Genomic DNA, 26,103 nt, shown 5'->3' with positions numbered 1-26,103 from the left:
TTGGTCATGCATGAAGAAATTGTGTCTCTTCCTCCAATTAGTGAAATCCCAATGTCACTCTTAGTTAAATGTTTATAAGAATTGCTTTCATCCTAATTTTCTTTTTCTCTCTTTTTTTCATGAAGGGTCAATTGTGTCCCTAAATCGGTTCATCAAGTTTTGATGAACACCAAACTTGTTTCTTGTCAAAGGGTACATCACAATTGATGCCTTCATTACCGAATAAGAATTTTTTCATTTATAAGATTTTGGAAAACAACAATTGTATGATTATTGATGCATGAATTTCAAATTTTCATGAAGCTATGTGGACACCAAACTTTAGTGTTTGGCCATATGCTTTTAAGCTTGCAAAACGGAATTATTTGTAACATTGGTTTAGTGTGCTTGAAAGCACACCAAACTTAGAATTCTCAGCATATGTTTCAAAACAGTGCATGCGGGCAATGGACATGTTCATGAAAAGAGAAAAGAATTCATGCTCAAATGATCATAACTTATTGAATTTAAAATGACATGAATCTTAAAGCATGGGTTGCCTCCCATGGAGCGCTCTTTTATTGTCATTAGCTTGACATTGAGGCTTTCTTTTATGGTGGTTGGTGCTTGTAGAGCCTCAATTTGTCTCCTCTGACCGTGATCTTCTTCTTTGTTCTCTGGTGTTCAATTTCAGCATGCTCTAATGAGAGTATGTTGCTGACAGTGTAGTAGTCCTCAGTTTGTTGATTTGCCCCCAGCTGTTGATATATCAGTTGCACTTTGTCACCTTTGGAAAGCCCCTCTGTTGGGATCTTTCTGTTCTTCCAACCCCTTTTTGCTTTGTTTCTTCGTTTCATCTTTCCTTTTGTTGATCCTTCTTTTCTGGCCGTAGGCTTTCCTTGGGGACCTCTCTTTTCAGTGGCTAGTACTCTAATATCCTCTTGGGCTTCTTCATCAATCTGCACAATCCTTAGCATTGGGATGTTGCTGTGACCTTCCTGGTCATTTTTCATATAGTCTTTCTTCTCCTTGCTAAATTGTGCCTCTGGTAGTACCTTCAGAGTGACACTCTGGTCATGCATCCTGAGAGTTAATTTCCCTTCCTCTACGTCTATGATAGCTCTAGCAGTGGCCAAGAATGGCCTTCCCAGTATAACAGAGTCACCATCATCATCGTTTGATTCTAGAACCACAAAATCAGCAGGGTATATAAAACTGTCCACCTTGACCAAAAGATTTTCAATTACGCCCCTGGGGTATACCATTGACTTATCTACCAGCTCCAGAGACATTTGTACTGGTTTGACCTCCTCTATATGCAGCTTTTTCACCAGGGAGGATGGTATTAAGTTAATACTTGCTCCGAGATCGCACATTGCTTTAGTGATGGTCAATCCCCCAATGGTGCAAGGCAACAGGAAGCTCCTTGGGTCCTCAAGCTTGGGAGGAAGCCCCTTTTGAATCAAGGCCCTGCATTCCTCAGTAATCATTATGGTTTCTTTCTCATCCCATCTTCTTTTCTTGTTGACAAGCTCCTTCATTAATTTGGCATACAGAGGCATTTGCTCAAGTACTTCAACCAAGGGAATATTGATTTCCAGCTTCTTAAAAATCTCAAGGAATTTGTGAAAATGCTGGTTTTTAACCTCTTTGTTGAACCTCTGGGGATATGGCAGTGGAGGTGTGATGCTCTCTCCTATTTGCTGCTGTCCTTGAGCCACTTTCTTTGAGCCATGTAGCTGGTTGTCCTTCTCTTTAAGTTTCTCAGTGCTTTTGTTTGGCATCACAACTTGCTCCTTAGCTTCATCGTCCTTTGCTTGCTTCTCATCCTCTGTTGGTTCTTTGATGTTCTCTGCTTGTTTCTTTGTAGTGTCATTGTTGCTTATCAATGTTCTCCCACTCCTTAATTGTATTGCCTTGCATCCTCCTTGGGATTTGGGATTGTGTCACTGGGCAGTGAGTTTGAAGGTCTCTCAACAGATACTTGCTTGGAGAGTTGCCCAATCTGCCTCTCTAGGCTCTTTAATGATGCTTCATGGTTTCTGTTTGTTATTTCCTGGTGTTTCATCATTTTCTCTATCAAGGTCTCTAAGTTGGTGAGTCTTTGAGGTTCAGGTGGTGCTTGTGGTGGGTTGTGAGATGTGGGTTGTGGGTGGTAAACATTTTGGTTGGTGGAATGGTTGTTGGATTGGTACTGGTTGAGATTAGGGTAGTTGTTTTGAGGTTTTCTGTATGTGTTTTGGTTAGTCTGCTGCTGGTTGTAGTTTTGGTTGTTTCTTGGGTTGTTTTGGTTTGAGTTCCTCTGCCATGGTTGTTGGTTTTGGTTGTGAGTGTCTCCCCATCTGAGGTTGGGGTGATTTTTCCATGAGGGGTTGTAGGTATCACCATAGAATTCATTTGGACTTGAATGCATGTACTGGACTTGTTCCTGCTGTTGCTCCTCTTGGATTTCTTCATTTTGCCCCCATGTGGCTGATGGTTGGCTGGTGTTAACTGCTGCAACTTGGAGGCTATCAATTCTCTTGGTCATTTGCTCAAATTGTTGTTGAATTTGCTGCTGCATTAATTTGTTTTGAGCCAGGATTGAATCCACTCCTTCTAGCTCCATTACTCCTCTCCTTTGTGATGGTTGGCGGCCTCTTTGATGAGCAAAGAAATATTGGTTGTTGGCCACCATATCAATGAGTTCTTGAGCCTCCTCTGCAGTTTTCATGAGTTGCAAGGAACCTCCAGCTGAATGATCCAAAGCTTCCTGGGATTTCAGTGTTAAGCCTTCATAGAAGTTCTGCGGCTTCTCCCACTCATTAAACATGGCAGGGGGACATTTCCTGATTAGAGCCTTGTACCTCTCCCATGCCTCATAGATGGGTTCAACCTCCATTTGTGTAAATGTTTGTACCTCATCCTTCAACCTTATAATCCTCTGAGGTGGGTAAAACTTGGCAAGAAACTTGGTTACCAAATCATCCCAGTTGTTGATGCTGTCCCTTGGAAAAGATTCCAACCATTGAGTGGCCTTGTCCCTGAGAGAAAATGGGAATAGCATCAGCTTGTAACTGTCAGGAGGCACACCATTAGTTTTGACAGTGTTGCATATCCTCAAGAAAGTGGATAAGTGTTGGTGCGGGTCTTCAAGTGGTCCTCCACCAAAAGAGCAATTGTTCTGAACCAAAGTGATGAGTTGTGGCTTGAGTTCAAAATTGTTAGCATTGACATTTGGAGCCAAGATGCTGCTCCCACAATGTCTAGGATTTGCAAAGGTATAGGAAGCCAAAACTCTCCTCTGGGGTGGGTTGTCATTGTTGGTGTCTGCTCCACCTGGTGGATTGGTTGAATGTTCCTCCATCTCTTGGAATTCTTCGTCTGATTCCTCTTCTCCAACAATATTTTTCCCTCTTTCAGCTCTTCTTAACCTCCTGAGAGTTCTTTCGTCTTGTTCATGAAAATTGGGTGTGGTTCTTCTTGTACCTGACATACAAGCAGAGCAGGAGAAATGCACAAAACCAGTGACACCTCAATCTACTGCTAGATTGAAGTGTTAGTTAGTTTAAGCAAAAAATCAAACAGTTAGTGGGTTAATCAAAATTAAAGAAAAAGTGCTTGATCTAGATTACCACCTCACTTAATCATTGTCAATCTAATCAATCCCCGGCAACAGCGCCAAAAACTTGATGAGTATTCTGGTGGAAAAATGAATTTCTCCCAAAACACACAAATCTAACCGGCAAGTGTACCGGGTCGCATCAAGTAATAAAAACTCACGGGAGTGAGGTCGATTCCACAGGGATTGAAGGATTGAGCAATTTTAGCTTAGTGGTTAATTTAGTCAAGCGAATCAAGATTTGGTTGAGTGTTTTGTGATTTGCAGAAATTAAATTGCATGGAATTAAAGAGAACAGGAAATAAATTGCTGAATCTTAAAGAACAAGAAATTAAATGGCAGAAACTTAGAATGCAAGAAATATAAATTGCGGAATCTTAAAGTGCAAGAAATGTAAATGACTTGAATTGTAAAGGGGATTGGGACTTGGATTTGCAGAAATTAAACAAGGAAAAGTAAATTTGCATCAAGCAGAGAAGTAGAAGAGGGTTTGGGTTAAATCGGATCTTGAAGCAGAAAAGTAAATGAACATGAAAACAGTAAACAGAGAATTAGAAATTGAAAGTTCAGATCTCAGGACCCAGAGACTAGAAAACCGAGTCTAGATCTCAATGCCTTCCTAGATCCAACAAGAACAATTGCAAGGGAAGTGTAAATTGCAAGGAAAGTAGATGAAGAGCAATTAACAGAAATCAATCAAGCAGTAAATAAAGCAGAGAGATCCAAGGATGAGACTGAAACAGAATTTCTTTAATTCTCCAACCCAAGATCCAAGACAATTGCAATTGAAATTGAAATTGAAAGCAATAAAACTAAGAGGAAGAGAAGTGAATTCTCCTTCCCCAAAACTAAGAAATTAAAGATCACTCAATATCCAAAGCTCTCCGAAAACAATTATGAAAATTTAAAGGGAAAGCTCTCTGAAGAACTTGAATTCTATCCTATTTATACACTTTCTTCAAATGATCTTCAAGCCTTGAGTTGGGCCTTTGCTCTTGGTGGAATTGGGTTGAAAGAGGCCTTGGTTGATTACTCTTGAAGTTTGGAGAAGAACCAAAGTGAACCAATTGAACCGTGTTGGAGTTTTGCAAAAGTTGGACCAAAAGTTGGAGCAAAAGTTAGGGTCTAACTTTTGGTCCAACTTTTCATATCAGCCAACATAACTTGCTGATACTCACGTTGGTGCAAAAGTTAGGGGTCTAACTTTTGCACCAACGTTGGCCTTCCTTGGTGCACTTGTGGCGCCAACGTTAGCCCAAAAGTTAGGGGCTAACGTTGGCGCAAACTTTTGCTCCTCCCCTTGTAGTTTTCATGTGCCAACGTTAGCCTCAAAGTTAGGGGCTAACGTTGGCGCAAACTTTTGGTGCCCAGGGAGTGTTTTTCTCATGTCAACGTTAGCCTCAAAGTTAGGGGCTAACGTTGGCGCAAACTTTTGGTGCCCAGGGGTGATTTTCATATGCCAACGTTAGCCTCAAAGTTAGGGGCTAACGTTGGCGCAAACTTTTGGTACCCAGGGAGTGATTTTCAAGTTCCAACGTTAGCCCAAAAGTTAGGGGCTAACGTTGGGGCTAACTTTTCACCCAAAAGTTTGTGCAAAAGTTTGAGGCTAACTTTAGGTCCAGCTTTTTGCTTCCTGGTTCAATTTCACTTATTCCATTGTCTTCTCTTTACTCCTAGCTATTCCTTCTTGCTTTAACCTTTCTCCAAGCTTTCTTCACCTATCATTAATCAACCAAACACATCAAAGCTATGCTTAAAATCATGAGATATTCATTCTTTCATAATATGTGACAATTATAGTATAAAACCTCATGAAATAGCATGAATTCATACATGGTTGATTCAATCAAAGGAAACATGAAAATCTACCTAATTGGCTTGCTTGTAGCTCAAGAAAGTGCATAATTCTAATGAAAACAAAAGAAAAAGACTAGTTAAAATAGGCTAAGATGACTTGTCATCACAATACCAAAATTATCATAGAATTTTTCAAATCTTGATTTTTAAATTCTTTTTTGTGATCACTTCTCAAATGGCTATTTTCAAATCCTTTTCATTTTGAATATTTTTGCAAAAGGTGAAAAAAGCATGAAACGCATCATTCTTATGAGCTAGGAAGAGAACCCAACCAAATCTCGAGTAGTCATTGTTCATACTCGGGGTCGAGCTATCCGACCCGGGTTGATCAAAGACAAGTCAGACATGATAGCTCCGGCCACCATCATAGATCTCGACCGAGATCGACCTACAGTTTCAGGTAACCCTTGGAACATTGGCGCCGTTGCCGGGGACCTGGAAGCCATCCCATCATCATGGCAGACAACCTTGACAACGACCATAATTCTGATATGGAAAATAGTATGCCGCATAAGAACGCGGACATTACACCAAAAGATACACCTCAACCAAACGGAGACATGCATTTGCCAAATACAGAAATCTTAGAGGCCCTACAAGCTCAACAGGATCGTCTCACACAGCTCGAAAAAGAGGCTGAGTGGTGCGGTTTTTATAGTCCACAAACTAACCAGCAAGTGCACCGGGTCGTACCAAGTAATACCTCAGGTGAGTGAGGGTCGATCCCACGAGGATTGAAGGACTAATCAACAATGGTTACTTGATTTAATTAGTTAGGCGAATAGAAAATAGTGTTTGAGAGTCCAAAAAGCATTAAATATTAAATTCAGAGTTTGAAGACAGGCAAGTAAATAGGTTGGGAATAAAGTATGGAGAAGGCAGTTAAGGTTTCAGAGTTATCTAATTTTCTGGATTAACTTTTCTTACTAACTATTTTAATCATGTAGGATTTAATTTATGGCAAACTATATATATGTGACTAGACCCTAATTCCTTAAACCTTTCTAGTCTCCTATAAAATTCATCAACAGCCAATTCCTTGGTCAATTAATTCCAATTAGAGGGTGATGATCAAATTCCAGTTTGTATGCCACAAAAACTCTAATTATCCAAAAATAAAAGGATTATATGTCACGTATCCTGTTAAATCCAGATAATTAAAATTTAGGAGAATATGTTTTCAAGTAAAGAGCTTTTCCAAGTTATACAAGAACGCAATTAGAAAGAGGGTCATACTTCCGTTCCACCCAAATTCATAAAATAAAGAACGAAAACAATTCTTAAATATAAATAAAGACATGAATTAAAATAGAAAAAGCAATAAAATCAATCCATACAAATAGACAGAGCTCCTAACCTTAACAATGGGGGTTTAGTTGCTCATGGTTCAGAGAGAAAAACTAGGATTGTAAATTGGAATGGAATAATGTTGTGTTGGAATCACCCTGTTGGAATTCCATTTTATATCTAATCCTAATTAATTTAAAATCTATCTTTCTAAAACTAAAATAATATCTTTTTCTAAAAATAATATTTGAATTTAAATTAGAATTAATTAACAAGTCTTCAGTTGATGGGTGGGGGCCACTCGTTTTGTCCATTCTGCAGCTTCTAATATGTGTTTTCTGGGCTGAAAACTGAGTCAAAACAGCCCAGAAATCGCCCCCAGCGTTTTTCTACGTTTTCTGCACGTGGCGCATGTCACGCGTACGCGTCGATGGTCTTTTTCGCGTGTCACGCGCACTCGTCAGTCACGCGTACGGGTCGCTGAGCAAATCTTCAAATCATGCGTACGCGTCAGTCACGCGCACGCATCGCCATGGAAAGCTCCAAATCACGCGCACGCGTCAGTCACGTGTACGCGTCGCTCCTTGCTGCCATCTTCTTTGGTTCTTATGCTGTAGAAACTCCATTAAATCCAGCCGAATGCTACCTAAAATAAACAAAAATGCACAAGACTCAAAGTAGCATCCATAGTAGCTAAAAGGTAATTAATTCTTGATTAAACTCAACAAATTACATGCAAATTCACTAGAAAAAGATAGAAAAGATGCTCACGCATCACCGAGCATCAACGAGAAGCTGAGAGGAATCTCCGGAGAGAAACTAGGCGACGTCGAGAGCTAGAGGACAAGCTCCTAAAGCTCGAGGCTGATCTCAAAACTAAAACCGTTCAGTCCAGTCACGATGACAGCTCCCACAAGGTTCAAGATCCCTTCACCAAAGAGATCATGAAAGCTAAAGTTCCAAAGGATTTTAAAGCTCCCGACATGACCTCATACGACGGTACCTCGGATCCAAGCCATCATCTCAGCAATTTCAGAAGCAGGATGTATCTCACTGACGCCTCGAACGCCGTTCGATGCAAAGCCTTCCCGACTACCTTGACAAAGACAGCAATAAAGTGGTTCGACAATTTGCCTCCTAGATCCATCACAAGTTTTGACGACTTAGCCAAAAAATTCCTTGCCCGATTCTCCATCCAGAAGGATAAAGCCAAACACTCCCCGAGCCTGTTAGGGATCAAGCAAGGAGATCGGGAAAGTTTTCGGAATTACATGGAAAGATTCAACAAAGCATGTCTAGACATACAAAGTCTACCAACAGAAGCAGCCATCATAGGTCTCATCAATGGCCTACGAAAAGGACCTTTTAGTCATTCCATATTAAAAAAAGTATCCAACATCTGTAAATGAGGTACAAGAAAGGGCAGAAAAGTATATTAACATAGAGGAGAACTCTCGATTAGGAGAAACCTCGAAACCTGGATTCTCCTACCCCTATCGGGACAAGGATAAAGAGTCCAAGAAAAAAGAAGATCAACCCAATGAGAAGCCTAGAAAATACCACAATTACACCCCTCTTTTGCCTTAGAAAATAATACAGTTACCTCATGAGGAGTTAGCTGCACCCACAAATGATATAAATACTACTGTTGCATTAGGTTTACTTACATCAGTAGCATATTTCTATGCGGGTCTTTCGAAAAAGGGATTAGCTTATTTTGGTAAATACATCCAACCAACTCCAATCCTTCTACCAATTAACATCTTAGAAGATTTCACAAAACCCATGTCGCTTAGCTTTCGACTTTTCGGAAATATATTAGCTGATGAATTAGTAGTTGTTGTTCTTGTTTCTTTAGTACCCTTAGTAGTTCCTATACCTGTCATGTTCCTTGGATTATTTACAAGCGGTATTCAAGCCCTTATTTTTGCTACTTTAGCTGCGGCTTATATAGGTGAATCCATGGAAGGCCATCATTAACTTAACAAATTTAGGAAATAGTCTTTTTTTTTTAGTTTCTAGTTTAGTTTGACTCGCCACAATATATGTGCGGCTAAAGATAGTATACTTAGGTAACAAAAATACATAAAAGAGAAACAAATAAGTTTTAAATTCTGATTCTATTAATTGAATATTCAAAAATACGAGATTAGATTAAATGCAATCAAAGTATAAATAAATATATGATTTGGTAAAAAAATAGAAAAGATTACTTGAGAGCTATAAAAAAAATAGTAAAAAATCTTTTAAATAATGAATCTTTTTCCTATTTTTTTTACTAAACTAAAAAGAATCTTTGTTTTCGATTTTTTTCAATACCTTTTTGGTATTATTTTTGTTATATTTTATTTTGTTAATTCAATCTATAACATAAATATTTTTTTTACATTATAATATAGATCTAATTTGAATATTATTTAATTAGAGTCTATTAATTTGTAAATGTAAATATTAAGAACTTTAACTTTGAATATTATAACACTTTTTTCAAAATTTTGCCAAACATAGATATTTGTTTAATGTAAAAAAAGAAATTATTTCAAAAAAACTAATACTTTTGAAATAAAAGACAAAAATTCTTATTTATTCGATTGGGTTATGTCATATGAATTAAATTTTACTGCATATCAAATAAAATAAACGAATGTTTTTATTTGATTTGACAAATTTCGTTTTTATGAAAATTTTTTACTAAAATACAAATATTAAAAAAAGTGTATTAGTATTAAAAAAAGTGTATTAGGAATTTTAATTTGTTTATTCGACCTTTTTTAGTACTTTGAAATATTCGGAAATATTAGAAGTATTGTGCAAAGACTCAGAAAAATAAATAATTCTATTTATATGTTCACTCTTTTTTTTTATTAACTGAAGCCTTTACAAAAGAGATAAAACCGACGAATAAGAAACAAAACTCATTAGGAAAAAAAATATTTTATCTTTTATTCATTTTTTTTATGGAATATACGCATAAAAAAAATATATATATATATATATGAGAATACCATTTTTTTATTGAAAAAGAGATATGCACTTTGATCGACAAATGCAATAATGGATGGATAAAACAGAACCGTTAACTATACAATTCCTGAACAATTCTTGAAATCGAAATGAGAAGATGGTTTTGTCATTATGAGATAAAAAAAATAAAATTTGATACATAATTTATCAATATTACTTTTTTTTATTCAAAAAACCTTCTACATTTTAATTATAACAGTAACTGTCAGTATATGTAAACCCTAGAATATAACTAGAAATTGTTACAGAGATAATATCTATCGGGTATCTTATCCGTATTCCGCATATGATACGTATATACCAGAATTTGAAATAAGATTCTCGTGCTTCCATAATTGAAAGAAGTTTTCCTTGAAAAAATAAATTCAATAGAAATTGAAAAATTGACTATGACATGCTTTGTACCGAATAAATAGGACTGCTATAAAAGGAAGAGACATGTATCTAATATGGATACTAGATATATGGCTAGCTATAGCAACGGAAGTTAGATTTGTGCAGGTTTAATAAATATACTAGCTTTATTACATATTCCAATTGTATTCTCAAATAAGAAGGGGTGGTGTGTAAACTCTCCCACCTTTGTAAATTAGAATTCTCTCTATTAATATAATAGAAATATATATATAATTTTGATAATTTGGAATTTGGAAAAAAATTCAAAAGGGAGGGATTAAGTATTCTAAAATGAATTCTATGATTTCTATTATATTGTTCTATATTATATTGTTTAGGACTGAAAATCCTCTCTCTTCTGATGCCTCAGCCATCGTCTTCACTCTCTCCTCTTGGACTAGCATTACGTACACACAATTCAGTGATGGCAAAGGATTTGTTGCCAGGATATTTGACCACACAGTTCCGTAACTCGCATCATCTAGGCCCATCAAAAATTGGTGGACTCTCTCTTCTTCCCTTCGCTTCTCAAGTTGAGATCCAATCTCGTACTTACATCCACCACACGTGCATTTGGGAATTTACTTGCACTGTGCTTATTCATCCTACAGTACTTTCAATTTCCCATAATACGCCGTCATGGCTATTCTTTCCTGCTTGCATCTCGTCAAATCTGACTTTAGTTGTTGTATTCGTGGTCCGTTCACATCGAAAAATCGCTCTTTGATATCCACAGTGTCCGCGCGTTCTCAACATATGCAAAGGTTGACCGTAGGCTTGGTTCGATCCTGTTCAAGATCCATGATACAATCATGTATTGTACTGTCCACCAATCTTCAAGATCAGATGCACTTTGTTCTAGTTCGTGAGAGTTCCATCCCGATTTTCTTCGAGTCTGAAGTGATATTTTCACAGCTCTGGCCCATTTCTCATAATTTTCTCCATGCAGCTGCACTTGCGTGATTACATTTCCTGGGTTGTCACTCGCATTGAGGTCATATGGCGAGTAAATTTTCTTAGTTCTTTTTCCTGAAACCTCTGTTACATTTACAGAGTTCTTTCCTAGTTCTGCTACCATGGTTATGCAACACAAGTTCTTTTTGTGTTTGTCGGTATTAGAATATGCTCTGATACCATGTAAAAAATAAGTTGTTTTAACCTGCTTTTTCATTAGTCATAAACACGTATATATACATCTTTTGATATGAAATTATACCAAATCTTTCCTATTTTTAAAGGCATAATTTACGATCATAATAAATTAGAATGCATAATTTTCTATTCTAATAATAAATATACATAGAAGTACTCTATTTATACTTAATTATAGATATATTATTAATATAATATTTCTATTAATAGCATTGTTATGTCAACATTCTACAAAATAATAAAAAGTAGACTAAATCACCAAAAGTAACCATGAAAGATTGATTCGCTCACAAAAGTAACCATGGAAGATCAAAACTCCTCAGATACCCACAATTGATTTGCTCCGTTTGTCAAATGTGACCAAATGTTAATAAAATATTGTTAAATTATACAATATGTCCACATCCATTGCAACGTGGCAAAAGAATACCTTAAGTGGATTAATTTTTTTTGTTAAAATTGCATTTATTTAGTTTATTAAAAAAGAAAATGTTACTCTTTCAAACATTGAAATTAGAAAACCAATGAGTAATAGCTCAAATGGCATAATCTCTCCATACTCATCTTAGAGGTTGCGGGTTCTTCGTATCTTTGGTAAAAAAAAAGCATTGAAATTAGAAAAATAGAAAGAGGTGTTACCCCTCCCTTTTGAGCGTAACATCAATCATGCCCTAACAGAGCAATTTTTCATCTTCTTCTTCTCTAGCGTACTCCCATTGTACTCTGATTCCATTCCTGTAACGACATTAGAGAAGGAGGTTGCTGCTTCTCCAACGGACCGTTTAGAGGCGTACTCTGTCACACTTAAAGGCTCTATGAAGTAATACTTTTATGAACTAAGTCATTCAATGATTGTAACCTCTAAGTTATAAGAGTTGTTCGTTCAATGTGAAAAAATTAGTTCTATTGTTGTGGTTATTTCTGATAGGGTTTGGATTTGTGGTAACTTTATCATATTCTTGTTCCTCTATTTAAGCTGTATAATTTTTTATAGTTCAAATATTGTGGTAATTATTATTCTTGAAACCAAATTGACAGTGAAGTTAGGTACCATGATGGTTAGGATTTGAGTAACTTGGAATTTGTAAGATTGCCACTAATGGTGGATTTTATTGGAGGCATCTCTGGGTGTCAGAACCCAACCACAGGTAAAATATAAATTTGTTAAATTGTTTAAACATTTTTTAAGCTACTAAGTTTACTTACATTAATGTCTAATTTAAATTATAAGCCACTACCACATTGAATTTATCTCCTAATATGCCGCATACACCGCGCAAGTGCCACCACCAATTAGGCCACCAACCACAAAAATAAAGAGAACAAAGAGATCCACCAAAAGGCCTCCTCCATCACAAGTTCATACCCCTGTGCCTCAGGCTCCAACTTTAAACACTCTTTAGCAGCCATCCAATGCATCTGTTAGGCCACCCACGGTGTCCCCACATACAATGCAAGGAGCCAATGCAGGCGCAACTTCTAGGTTCTCACAGTTTATGCCAATACCAAGATTGCACCTTACACCAACATGGCCAGTTCTTGGATTCTGACCACCCAAACCATTTATTACTATGCAAGGCACAGCCTATGGATTATCCAGTGGGAGCAGCAACTCAACACCAAATTAAAAAAAATTAACAGTCTTTATATTTTTTGGAATCTATATGTATATAATTTAGCTCAAAACTTTACTGCTAAGGATCAGTTATGTTTACTATTTTTATTTTGGATTATCATGTCATGTTCGTATGCTATATACACTACTTAAACAGTTATTGATGTTCCTTTTTAGAACCTTATGAATGCTTGAGTGCTTAAATTGACCCTAAATGGTACTGAGTACACGTATGCCTACCAATACATGTAATCGTCAATGTAAACAGTCGACGTATGTCACTCTGCTAAGGTTGCATCAGACTTGGCTATTTTTGACAAACGGAACAAATTAATTGTGGGTATCTGAGGAGTTTTGATCTTCCATTATTATTTTTGTTAGCGAATCAATCTTTCATGGTTATTTTTGGTGGCTTTTTCTTTTTTGATAATAAAAAACATGAGTTTTTTTTTGTTATTTTTGCGAAACAAAAAATGAAAGATATATTCACAACAAGCATCCAAAAATATAATAAGCCGAAATAAAAAAATGTGTATGTCAAAAGAGCAAAACATGCATGAATAACAAAAAAACCCCAATACCATAATTATCATCCTTCACAACACAGTAATCCATGCAATTAAACCACATGCTTGCTACAAAATTTGCATTCTCTACGTTTTCGCAGATATCCCAGCAAATACTATCCACACGTACCCAAATAACTTTAACACACGTCAAACTCTAATTACACCACGTCTCTTCAGCACCAGCTGAAAAAAAAGGTCTTAGGCACCGTAGGACTGCCCTTAAATTAAAAGTTAAACAATTGTGTCGTATGTGAGAAATATATTCGAATTGAAAAAACTAAAAAGCACAGGCCATAGCCCATAAGCAGTGAGACCCACCAGTGGTAGTTTCAGACTTTCAGTCGTCTCCGTTATCTCATGCTGTTTATCCTCCGAGTCCCGCTACCCATTCTGTTAGGTCACTCCTTTCTCTCTTTTCCCAATTTCTCCGTTGAATTCTCAAATTTCTAATCTCTCTCTCTCAGGCGATGAAGGGCGTTGGTTCGCACAGCAACGATTGGGCATACTATCCCTCACCCTCTTCAAATCTATCTGCTTTTGCGGCCCCCTTTAGCGTCAATCGATTCTCTCCAAACGACGTCGTTTCGGCCCTGCCGTTTCCCGATTCTGCTGAATCCGCTCTTCAACCCCGATCCTACGGCTACGATTTCTTCTCCAACCCTATCAGAGAATTGGATTCCGCGCCTCCTCCTTCAAAACCTTATGGCTATTCCGTTGTTGATTCCTCTTCCAGTGTTCGATTGCCTCAATTTAAGTCTCTAGGTCTGGCTACTATGGACTCATTCTCTTATGATCAGTGTTCTTCCAATAATGGTGGAGAACCGAGCCATGTTGATTCTCAATTTTACTATTCTTCGTATGTTCCATCCCCAATTCATGATCCAGCTCCTTCTGTTGTACCTAATCATTGGCCTGCGTTATCATCCGGGTTTGCTTCCTTGGATGGCTCCACTATTGCTGATTTTGCTAAGAATTCACCTGAAGTAGGGTTTATTGGTCCAAGTGCTGGACTGTGGAATCAGTTTGCAGAGTTAAACCATGGTAAGGGAATGCATGTGGGTGTTGGGACCAGTTTCTCCGCAAATCAAACAAACGTTGCTGGTTCTGCTGTTGAAGAAAGGATGAACCAAGGTTTTCTTTTTTTTTTTTTGGCCTTATATATTGTTGGTGTTGTCCAAGTTGTTATGCTCATTGTAGTTGTGTTCTATTGCTTACTTAAATGGTTGTGTGAGAAACTTTATGCAGGATAAGAACGAAATTAACGTTCCGAATTTCAAATGAAGATTTTTTTTCCCCCAATGTTTGAAATTTGTGTGGTGCCCTGTGAGGAATTATTTGTTTTAATGCAGGATGTCAAGATTATCGTGAAAACAAATTATTTATTTTAATGCAGGAGGTCAAGAAGGGACAGACTCTGTTAATGGCAAAGTTGCACAAACTACTGGTTGGGAAAAACAGAGCTTTCCTGCTGCAAGTGCTGATCATTTGGGTGGTAAATCTTGTTTGTGGGGAAGCTTCAAACCCATGCCAGTTGAGGTTTCAGGTACATCTGTTATGGGATCCACTTCATTACCTCTAGAAACACATGGTGAGGCTCCTGTGAAAGCTGGTGATTCAGGGAACTTGTCACGTGTTAGTTCTTATGACAAATTTTCCAGGCAGCGTTGTGATAGGCCATTACGAGTTGATACAACATCTTCGTCACCTATACCAGGGCTGGTCATGGATTTGAAAATGAACAATGATCCTACAGATGGAGACCTTGGAAACAATAATTTATATAAGGTAATGGAGGCTGATCAAGGACTTAGTTCTGGAACTTCAGGTGGCTTTGATTTAAGTCATCTCCGCCTGCATCTAGAAAGAAATGAACCATTCTCATCAAACAATGCTATGGACAAGATCGATCCAAGGAATGTTGTGGACTATATATTTAAAGAGACAAATGGAGTTCAAGATTCTCATGTGGATTTGGATAAATTGAGCTTGAGACTCAGTGCTAATCGGGATGTCAATTCCATTGAGAAATCTTTTGGCAGTGCAGATCGATGCAATCCTGCTGTAGACTCACCTTGCTGGAAGGGCGCCCCTTCCGGTTACTTTTCTTGTTATGAAACTTCTGAGACCAAGCCTTTGGAATATGTGCAGAAAACTGAGAAGTTCTCTGGTTATGTTATTCAAGAGCCTCAGAATTGTTTGCTTGACACCGACAATAATGTGAAAAGATCAAGTAAAATTTCAAACAACAATCATGATCTAAATGATTTTGTCCATCAAGAAGATATAGATCTAAGGAAAATTCCGGCATTCAATTTTAAATATCCAAATTGCAATTCTTATAATGCAACGCGTAATACCTCTCTTCAGTCTGAGCCAAGCTGTAATTCTGAGGTTAAATACCTGAATGGCGTTACTGAAGTGAAGGAAAAAAATGTCCCACCAGTCAAGCCAATTCATCATCGTGATTCTAGAACCTCTTGGATAGATCATTCTCTTGTAGATGAAAACAAACTGCTGTATCATAAACCAGAGACTGATGGTGCTAATGCTGGAAACAATATGAATGAAACTGATGTGAGTGCTGGGAGCAATGTGAATGATGATTTGAAATGTGGTATATTTCAGATCCCAGAAAATACCTTGTCATCTACTACTGTAGTAGATGCATCTAAATCACTTGAAAAGTCTGCTGAGAAAGTATCAAGTCCAAAATTAAATGTCCAAACGCTGGTTGATACGATGCACAATATGTCAGAATTGCTTCTTTTTCATTGCTTGAATGATGCCTGTGAATTGAAAGAACAAGATTTCAGCGTACTAAAAGTTGTGATCAGTAATCTCAATGCATGTTCTTTAAAGAATGCTGAAAAAATTACCCCTTTGCAAGAATTTCCTTCACCACATCCCGGAACTTCCAGGCATGCCAGAGAATCATGCAAGATTCAACAGGTATATTCTTATCTCTTCAATTTATTCAATATATATAGCATCTCTCAGGAAAGGTTAATACAACATATGTCTAGCTATTGCTGATATGCTGTTTGTTTTAATTGGTTTTGAGTTCCATGAGGCAGTGTTGTACGCCAGTTAAATTAGTACTATATTACATAACTTGTATGTTTTCCATCTGTATTCTTAGAATGCAAGTTTTGTGAAGCACCAAGTAACCCAATTAGTACCAGAGATTCCTAAGGTTGAGCTTGAGAATCCACTTGTTGAAGAGGCAAAAAACCTGCATATCAAATCTGGAAAATTAGTCCAACAACTTTCAAGGTCCATTTCTCCAAGGGGTGATGCAGAAATGAAAAAAGAAGATGAAATGACTAAGGTGCTTTAATATCTCATTTATTCTTCCTGTTTATCCTTTCAGATGTCCTTACGACTAAAGGGGTGAAAATTAATTGTTGCATACTTTTGCTTTATAGGCTTTAAAGAAGATTCTTAGCGAGAATCTGCATGATGATGATGATGATGATGAAGTGGAGTCTCAAACTGCAGTGCTATATAAGAATCTATGGCTTGAAGCTGAAGCTTCGTTGTGTTCCATTCATTATAAAGCTCGCTACAATCAAATGAAGAATGAAATCAAGAGGCTCAAGCAAAAAGGTTGACTGTGTTGTTTTTGGTATATCAAATGGGTCATTTGTTACTATACAGTACTAGATAAAATAGTATTTCAACAAATGATATGTTCCTTTATTTTTTTATTTTTATAAAAATTTACATCATGTTTTTGTATCCCTTTTTATGTTGCAGACGTGGGAGATCAATCTAATATAAGCCAAAGTTTTGCAACACACATTGATGCAGATGCAAATGCAAAGAATATGCCTGCTTCAAAATCTTCTATTGACATGAACAAGCCTAATCCATTGACACCTGAGGGAAATACTAGTCAAAACCTGGATAGTCTTGTCCAGAATTCTAATCTTTCTAGCACAAAGAAAGATGTTGGGAATGGTGAAGCTTCTGTTTTGGCTAGATTTCACATTCTGAGAACTCGAGGCGACAATTCTCCATCCAAAGGAAAAGATGTTCAAACCCATATTAATTTTAGCCAAGAATCTCCTCTTCTAAGCAAAATGAAGGTGGATGATCATGAGGCATCTGTCATGGCAAGATTTCATATTCTTAAATCCCGTGTCGAAGATTTGAGTTCATCTTCAAAAGACACACTGTTAGATGGATTTGCTGACAAAGGAATGGATAACACAATACTTGACGCAAAGGCATCAGGAGTTAAGAGTTTAGATGTCCATGTAAATCCTTCCATTGTGTATCTCAGTTCTTACAGTGCTGTTGACAAGTCAATTCCAAAGGAGCTTCAACTCGATTTGGAGGACAGTGAAGAAATTCAGCCTTGCGAGAACCACAAGTTTGACTACAACAATCAGCATCCTGCCGATGGCTTAGCATCGGAATGGGAACATGTTTCTAGACTGGAAGGATGTTGAGGGGAGGAGCTTGTAATAATAACGTTTTCAAGAAATGGATTCATCAGTGAATGACCGAATTTAATTTCTGTATTAGTTATGTTTGAGACATACATTTGCAGAATTTGATCTTATTTATGTTTTTTTCATGTATGTATATAAGTTTGGTTTCTTATGTGTCTGTTCTACGTTCATGGAACAGGTTGGGTGACCGTATTGTCAATGTGTTCACTCAACATTTCATGCCTTGTTCTCACATTTGTTAATTTGTCCATGTGATGCCAGTAGATTCAATAGAGATTATTCAAGTCAAGGTGTTTGAAACCTTAAAATTGATAGAAGTTAATTATTCTTACTAATGAACAAGATTAATTAAAGAAAAAGACAAAAAGTACATAAGGTAGACTTTTCTTTCTTTTTTTTTGTTTTTTTGTTTTTTTGTTTTTTTTGTTTTTTGGGTCATAAGGGAGACGTAAGACGTGAGTATATTTTAACAAAACTAGTACGCGTTCACTCAATTATTTAATTCACTTGCGTGATTCCTTTGAAGTCCTATTGTTAGCAATAGCAGTTGATCCTTAATATCATCTGAATAAAAGATATACTTGTGCAATTGTCTTTTTAATCTAACTAAAACTAAACGAACATATAACTATATTTAGATACAGGATAAAATAGACTAAAACATAAAATACTATTAACATATTAAAGGTTGGAGGTCCAGATTAATTCTCATTTGTTTCTTGTTCAAGGTCATCTAAATTTAGGTCTAATAGATCCTATGCATACCAATCCAAAAAAATTACATGTTTCGTATCAAAAAGGAGGTTAAACTTATAGTTCTTATTTAATTTTATTAGTAAAATAATATTATAAAGGTATGTGCATTTCATTCACTACAGTCTAACTCACACGTAAATATAGTTGCAGAAAAATAGAATAAACTCAAGTTAAGCATCTTGACTTTTTTGCATTTATGTTAAATTCATGTCTGACTCAAAAAGAAAATGTAAATATGTAGAGTTTGTTTGAGTGTTATTAAGTTATTAGAAAAAGATATTTTTTTTATTAAAAAAATATCTTTTTTAAATTTTTTTAGTGTTTCGTAAAATTGATAAAAATTAGTGTGCTTCAAAAAAAATAATCCTAAAAAATTAACCTGTTATCAAAGATTATCCGGTAAATAAAGTTTTAGATTTTTAGGTAACCCATTTGTAAATACAAAAAAAAAAAAATTAGGTAGCGCATTTGTAAATAAAAAAATAGTCAATTTAGAAAACAACTTACAAAAATTGAGATCCAAAAAAAAATTAGTGAAATTCAAAATCATAAAATCAAAACAGAAAGAAATGTTCTTATTAATAGTAGCAGGGGATATCATTCTGAGTCAAAAAGATACAGAAGACAGGGTCAAGGCCAGAGAGATGAAGACTGCTAGAAGCCACCGTTGGGAGGTTGTTGAGGAGCGTGAGGCTTAAAAGGCCAATTATGATCTAGTTTTCTTTTATTAAGTCACTGGCTCCGAAGCAACTTCCTCTCTCACCTGAGAAACCAAAACCAAAACCACCAAAAGCTTTCGCGCCCGTCTCTCTGTATGTGTGAAAGCATGCAATGCACGGTAGCAGTGCAGTTAGAGTGAAAAGAGTGTTCATCGGAAAAGAATAAAGCAGAATATTCAACCACCTTTCATTAGGTCATTAGGGATTATAACTGATATTTCTATGTATTTTTTTAATTATTAAAAATGAGCCTAATAAATAATTATTCTATTTAATCTTTGATTTTATGATGAGAAAAAATAAGAATATATATCCAAAATGGCATTTTATCCACTTATTATAATTTTCTAAGATTAAATTATTTAATTATTTTTTCTTAATATTAGTTATTTTATATGCAATTTCTATTTAACCTTTGATTTTATGATGAGAAAAAATAAGAAATATATATATACAAAATGTGTTTTATCCACTTATTATAATTTATTAGGATTAAATTATTCCATTACTTTTTCTCAATATTAGTTATTTATTTTACATGCAATACAAAAATAAAGAGTAAAGTATTGTTTTTGTCTACAACGTTCGGAGTAAGTCCAAATAGATCATATTGTATTTTTTAATTATTCTCACATGAATGTATTCATTCTCAATTAAGTCTTACTTGAATATGTTCGATTTTAATATTGTACCCAAAATTTGTGTTCAAATTTTCCTAAAAAAGTAAAATATGTAAATGTTTTAGGGATTAGTTTCAACTTTTAATGAGCTATTATTATCTAGAGTGGATAATCAGTTTTGATTCTAATATTTGTATTCTAACTTCAAGAAGAGATTTTTAGAACTCAAACTAAAATCATGATGTGTAATCGATGGCAGTATAACATTGAATCACTTTTACAAATGTTAGGGATACAAATAAGACAATTTAAACGTTAGAGACACAAATAGGATTCAACCCAAACGTAGAGGACAAAACGATACTTTACTCTAAAAATAAATGAATATAATATTTATTTAATTAACTTAACCGATATATCATTATGTTGTTCAATGAAAAGAAAAATTATAAATATAACAAAAAAGAATTTATGTTTGTAGAAAAATAAAATATACAAAAAATAATTAAATATTTTTATTTAATTAAAAAATAAATTTGATACAAATATTTTTCATAACATTTTAATATATGTACTAACATGAAACTAAATTATCCAAAATACTATTAAAAATATTTAAAGTATCAATAGAAAAATATAGTTACATTAAGTACATGAATAATTAAACATATATCAAATTCTAAATATACTTAATAACTGAATTAATAAATTATTATATATATTGTGTGTGAGAGGCATACATCAAGTTCTAAATATACTTAATAGCTGAATTAATAAATTATGTGTGTATGAACAACATATACTTAATATCAAGTTCTAATATATATATATATATATAATCTGTGTGTGTGTTTTTCAAGTTCTAAATATACAATAACTGAGAATTAATAAATTATTATTATTATTATTATTATTATTATTATTATTATTATTATTATTATTATTATTATTACTACGTATGTGCGGGTGTATCAAGTTCTAAATATATTTAATAGCTGAATTAATAAATTATTATACATGTATGTATTCTATAATATTGTGTTTACATTCAATAATATTGTATAAGAACCGACTTAACCGCTTTAATAAAAAAATAATTTAATCACTCGAAATAGGTTTGAAAATTTAGAAATGATATTTTGAAAATAAAAAGGTAAAATTTGATTTCAATAAATTTTTTTGAGTTGGAAAATGTATTTTTTGCGAAAGATTTTTATAAAAATGTGTACCGGTGCTTAAGCCGGTAGTACCGGTTCTAGACTGTTCGATATCGTGTTTTAAGAAAATAATATTTCGAAAATTTAATTTATTGTTTTAAAAAGATAAAAATAATTTGAAATTGAAAATCGGACATTAATTCTAAAAATTTTGGCCCAAAGGGGGTCAAATAAACCCAAACCACTAATCGTGCGTATGCACAAGCTGGGAAACCTCTTCTGGGTGTGCGTACGCACAACTCTATGCATACGCACACTGCCCTGTTTTTCAATGAAAACCTTGTTTTTAACTGTTTTACCTTCCCGGCAAGCTTGCAAACTTTCGTAACACTTGTTTAAAACCTTTTTGCCAGTTTTAGGGTCTTGAATTAAGGAAGAAATAATAAGTGAATAAAAAGGGATATTTTAGTTATGAGTTTAGAGCCAGTGACATAGGTTTGGAAGATTTGTGTAATTTCTAGCTTGATTGGGTGAATGTTGAGTTGTGAAGTTTATGGTTGAAGATATTACTGAGAAATGGGAATGATTATGATGAATTTGAAAAGTTGAAAACCGGTGATGGGATGGTTATGATGAGTTGAGAACTCGGAAAGGATTAATGAAATTGTTAGATTATACGGGAGTGTGCGGAGCCTATATCTCCGACGTGGCAGTTTTTCTGCTGCAAGAGTTTGCCCAGCACTATATCTTTGGAATGATTTATGATGAGACAGTTGTTGTTGTTTCCTTCCTTGCTGCATGAGTGTGTGGAACCTATATCTCTGGCGTGGCAGATTTTTCTACTGCATGAATATGCATAGTCTATATCTCTGGGCGTGGCAGAAAGGCTACATCCGGAAGGATGTGTCGGGTTGGCATTTATAGACCGATAAGTGATATCACGAGCCAATAGAAAAGACATTCATCATATGCATCTTCTACCTATTTGATTGCTTTGCTTAATTTCTGTTATGCCTAAATGAATCACATGTTTACTTGCTAATTGTTCTATTTGTTGTATACGTATCTACTTGTGCTTTACTTGTCTGCATTACTTGTATTTTCTTTTGGGATTGAGAAGGCTCGGTAGGCGGTGGCGATGGGATCGCATAGAGGTTAGGTTGGTGAAGGATGTGGGATATAGCGGTGTGATTTGATATTAGTTAAAAATCCTCCTAAAGATTAGATAACCTTGTTTATGGTGTTTGGTTTAAGTTATGTGTTTTTAGAGTTAAGCTTGAATATCGGTATCGATGTGAAGTTCTAGGATTGCCTTTGGCGTCCCAGAACCTTACATCTTATATATTGGGCACTGTTACCATACTGAGAACATTCGGTTCTCATACCATATGTTGTTGTTACTTTTCAGATGCAGGTCGTAACCCACCTTGGTGAGTTGCGAGATGGTGACAGAGCAGAGGATCTTATGCTCTCTTTTGGTATTTTGATTATTTTGGTTGTAGTATTTTCTCTCACTCTTTCTGTTTTAGACTTTATGGCCTTAGAGGCTTGATTTGAGAGATAAGTTGTATAAGCTGTTTTAAAATTTCAAATTCCGTTGTATTCAGTTTGACTAGCTGGCCTAAACTCCGCAGGCTGTGACTAGTCCTCTTTTTGTATATCATATTTATATATATGTCTTATTTAATTTAAGTGTTACCTTGTGTATCCTAGAGCTATCTATAAGGTTTTACATATATTATGTTTTGTTCTGTTTGTATCTCTGCGTTTATTTTTCGTGTGTGAACGCTTCACGTTTCGTAATTCTGCTTTATGCAATTTGAGCCTTTATTCCTTCATCAGACTTCTAGTATTACTATTTTCTTCTACATATATAATATTATATGAGCCTTAGAACGTCGTGGCACTTTGTTATCCTTCGCTTTACAACGTGATGTAAGGCTTAGGGTGACGGAGTGTTACATATTGTATTTACAAATGATTTGTATGCTTACAAATAATAATAATAATAATAATAATAATAATAATAATAATAATAATAATAATAATAATAAGCTATTCATATATTTTTTAATATATATTAAAATTGGGCTTAAAGCCCGCCATTCAAATATTTTGGTCATTTTAATATTAATGTCTTTTTTTGGATGTCGACCAAATATCTAATACCAGCAAAAAAAAATTTTCAAAATTTATAAAAAAAGTGATTAACCTAATTAGCAAGTTATTTTTTTTTAAATTCAAACTAGTCACATAAAATATAATAAATAAAGAGTTAAGATTTGTTAAATTAATAAGGAATGCAATACTTTCTACTTAATAAAGAGCGTTTAAGAATGATCCATATTTTTTTAGTAAAATAAAAAATTGATCTATTTAAGAAAAATCAATCGAGTTAAAAGGTTATTTCATTTTTATTTTTTTAATAGACAAATTTTTACTAAAAAAACAAATAAAAATAATAAAGTTTTGGATACATATAAAATTTGGGTTAAATATTTGAGATACTTTGATTAAAACTTGAGATATTTAAGTTAGGTTATTAAAAAGTTATAAAAAACATTAAAAATAAAATTAAAAATAATAAAAAAATAAACAGGTTAAATAGACCAACTTATTTGTTTTGTAGGTGTAGGACAATATATTTAATTCATAGATTAACCAAATTTATTAATTCTCTTTATCCATATCTACTCATTTGAAATAATTAAATGGGTCAAATCATTAAATTCAGGTCATTTTAAACGGCACAACTTGTATGTCCAAGTATTCTCCTTTATTCAAATAAATCTTATCGTTGAAAGTGTCAATGATTTAGATGATTTTTTATGTTTATATAAGGTAACAGAAAGAAATTGAATAAAATCTCTCCAGGTGTAACTTGTGTGTATTTTACAAATTTATGAATTTGAATACACCATGATAATATTCGTGGAGAAAAGAAGAGAATATTTTCTACGACATTTGTGACTTCAAAGAAACTCTATCTTCTTAATATTGCTTATTTTGATAAACCAGAAAGTCTGGTGTAATCGGATAAAAAAAATAATTTTGGAGTAAGTATGAAAATTTCATTTTTTCTCTGATTATACAGTGTTAAGGATATCTTCCCTGCTGAAGAGTGCGTGTCACAGTTTAGGGTGGAACGCGTGTCCATTGGATATTATTTTCTGTACACAGCTGTTGCTGTTGTTACAGAATTTGTAGTTGTGGGCCCATTCTTTTTTTAGGATATGTCTCTGAACAACCACTGTAATACATGTTAAGTGGTTAATAATACAATACAAATGGAATGCTAATTAAATCACACTAAAATATTAATTTATGATGCAAAGTATTATTTTGTTATGTTGTTATTGGAGCTCCATTACTTATGCAATGGGGCTTAGAAGGTCAGTTTGCTGTGGGCCGGGTATGAGAATGTGGCGAGGTTGTAGATATTTATGCAAGTAATAATGGCAGAATTGTAGGTATTTATGCAAGCAAGAATCAAATCCAGTTCAATGGGCCTGATAATGAAAAAAATATTATAATAATTTTGACGTGGTAGCACATACCCAAAAAAAAAAAATTAATGTGAATAGCTAAAATGGTTTGATCGTGGGTTGATTTAATTATGTTATTTTTGTGGTTTACCAAGAATCTGTTTTCAATGGAGATTATATAGAAGTTTAGTTTTTGAGGATTAGAGTGTTATAGTTATGGTGATTACATTAGCTTTTAGTGATTGTGGAAGAGAAAGATTGAAAGGTAGATCATGTGTTGAAGAGTTTGGTTATTATATTTTTCATAGTGATTAATTTGTAGTTATTGATTTTACAAATTGTCATGAAAAATATATTAATGTTTGTTAATGTGGATGAGAGGCAATAGTTATGGTTTTACCTATGAAGATTTATGGTTTAAGTATTGAGTGATTTTGTTTTATGGGCAAGGACTTAGGATTTATGAGCAAGTAACTAGGTTTTAGGTTTAGGGTTTAAAGTTTAGGATATATTATAATTATGTTGGTAATATGGAATAACAAATATGATAGTTAATTAGGGATAAGAGTGTGTATTGTAGTTTAAAAGTATGCGTTTGGCTGTTGTATATGTGTGGGTTTGGCCGTTGTATATGCGTGTGTAATTTGTATGTGGATGTTTGATTCTAAAAAAATGTGACTTTGGATTGTTAGATTATTAGATGTATTTTTGTGAGGACTAAGTTAAGAGTAAAAAATATTACATTGTTCAATTTAATATCAGAGATCAAGGTACTCTAACCCTAAATGCTTAATTATAAATCCTGATTGGTACGTAATATTGTAGTAATTAAGTGATAACATAGCTCCACCATAGAAAAAATGGTGACAACGTAGTTATGTAAGGTTAGACGAGATAGATTTAGTTTATCCTAGTAGAATTTACGATAGATGTATTAGGTAGATACACTAATAAGTTAGCTAATTATAAAGAGATTAAAATGATATGTAAATTGATTAATTAACAAATGTTTGAACAATTGAAAGATTTAGTGCTATGAAATTAGAGACAGGCTTAATCCTGGTGCCTAACCATAAAAAGAGAGCGAGAATTTAAGAAACTCTAATGAACAAAAATAACTTGCGAAAACCCTACGATGAAAATCCTATACACAAAGTTTAAATATTTTAGTTAAAATATATAATTGCATGAAAACATTAATAAAAGATTATAAAATGCTAGTATGTTTACTACTTGTCTGAGTATTACATTAAGATAAAATAAAAATGGTTTATCTCATGTAAATTTTAAATTTTATTCAAAAGAATAAAATGGTATTAATAATTTGATTTTCACTTATTCAAAAAAAAAATTTGTATATTTTGTTGCTGCTTAGATTGATTTTAATTAATTGATATCTTATTTATATTTTAAATTTTAAATTAATAAT

At 34.3% G+C, this 26,103-nt stretch overlaps 1 protein-coding gene across 1 annotated transcript; it reads left to right on the top strand.

The window, feature by feature from the left end:
- The first annotated feature begins 13,701 nt into the window (after nucleotides 1-13,701).
- Nucleotides 13,702-18,088, top strand: LOC112783648 (uncharacterized). The gene is made up of 6 exons (XM_025826681.3): nucleotides 13,702-13,872; nucleotides 13,945-14,611; nucleotides 14,874-16,429; nucleotides 16,620-16,808; nucleotides 16,906-17,086; nucleotides 17,237-18,088. Exons 2-6 carry the CDS (start codon nucleotides 13,948-13,950, stop codon nucleotides 17,932-17,934), a joined length of 3,288 nt encoding a protein of 1,095 aa, XP_025682466.1. The 5' UTR covers nucleotides 13,702-13,872; nucleotides 13,945-13,947; the 3' UTR covers nucleotides 17,935-18,088.
- The last annotated feature ends 8,015 nt before the right edge of the window (nucleotides 18,089-26,103 follow it).

Source organism: Arachis hypogaea, chromosome 20, assembly GCF_003086295.3.
Source record: "Arachis hypogaea cultivar Tifrunner chromosome 20, arahy.Tifrunner.gnm2.J5K5, whole genome shotgun sequence".
Taxonomy (NCBI): domain Eukaryota; kingdom Viridiplantae; phylum Streptophyta; class Magnoliopsida; order Fabales; family Fabaceae; genus Arachis; species Arachis hypogaea.
Note: the sequence above shows the minus strand (reverse complement) of the source record. Positions and strands in the feature narration are given on the sequence as shown.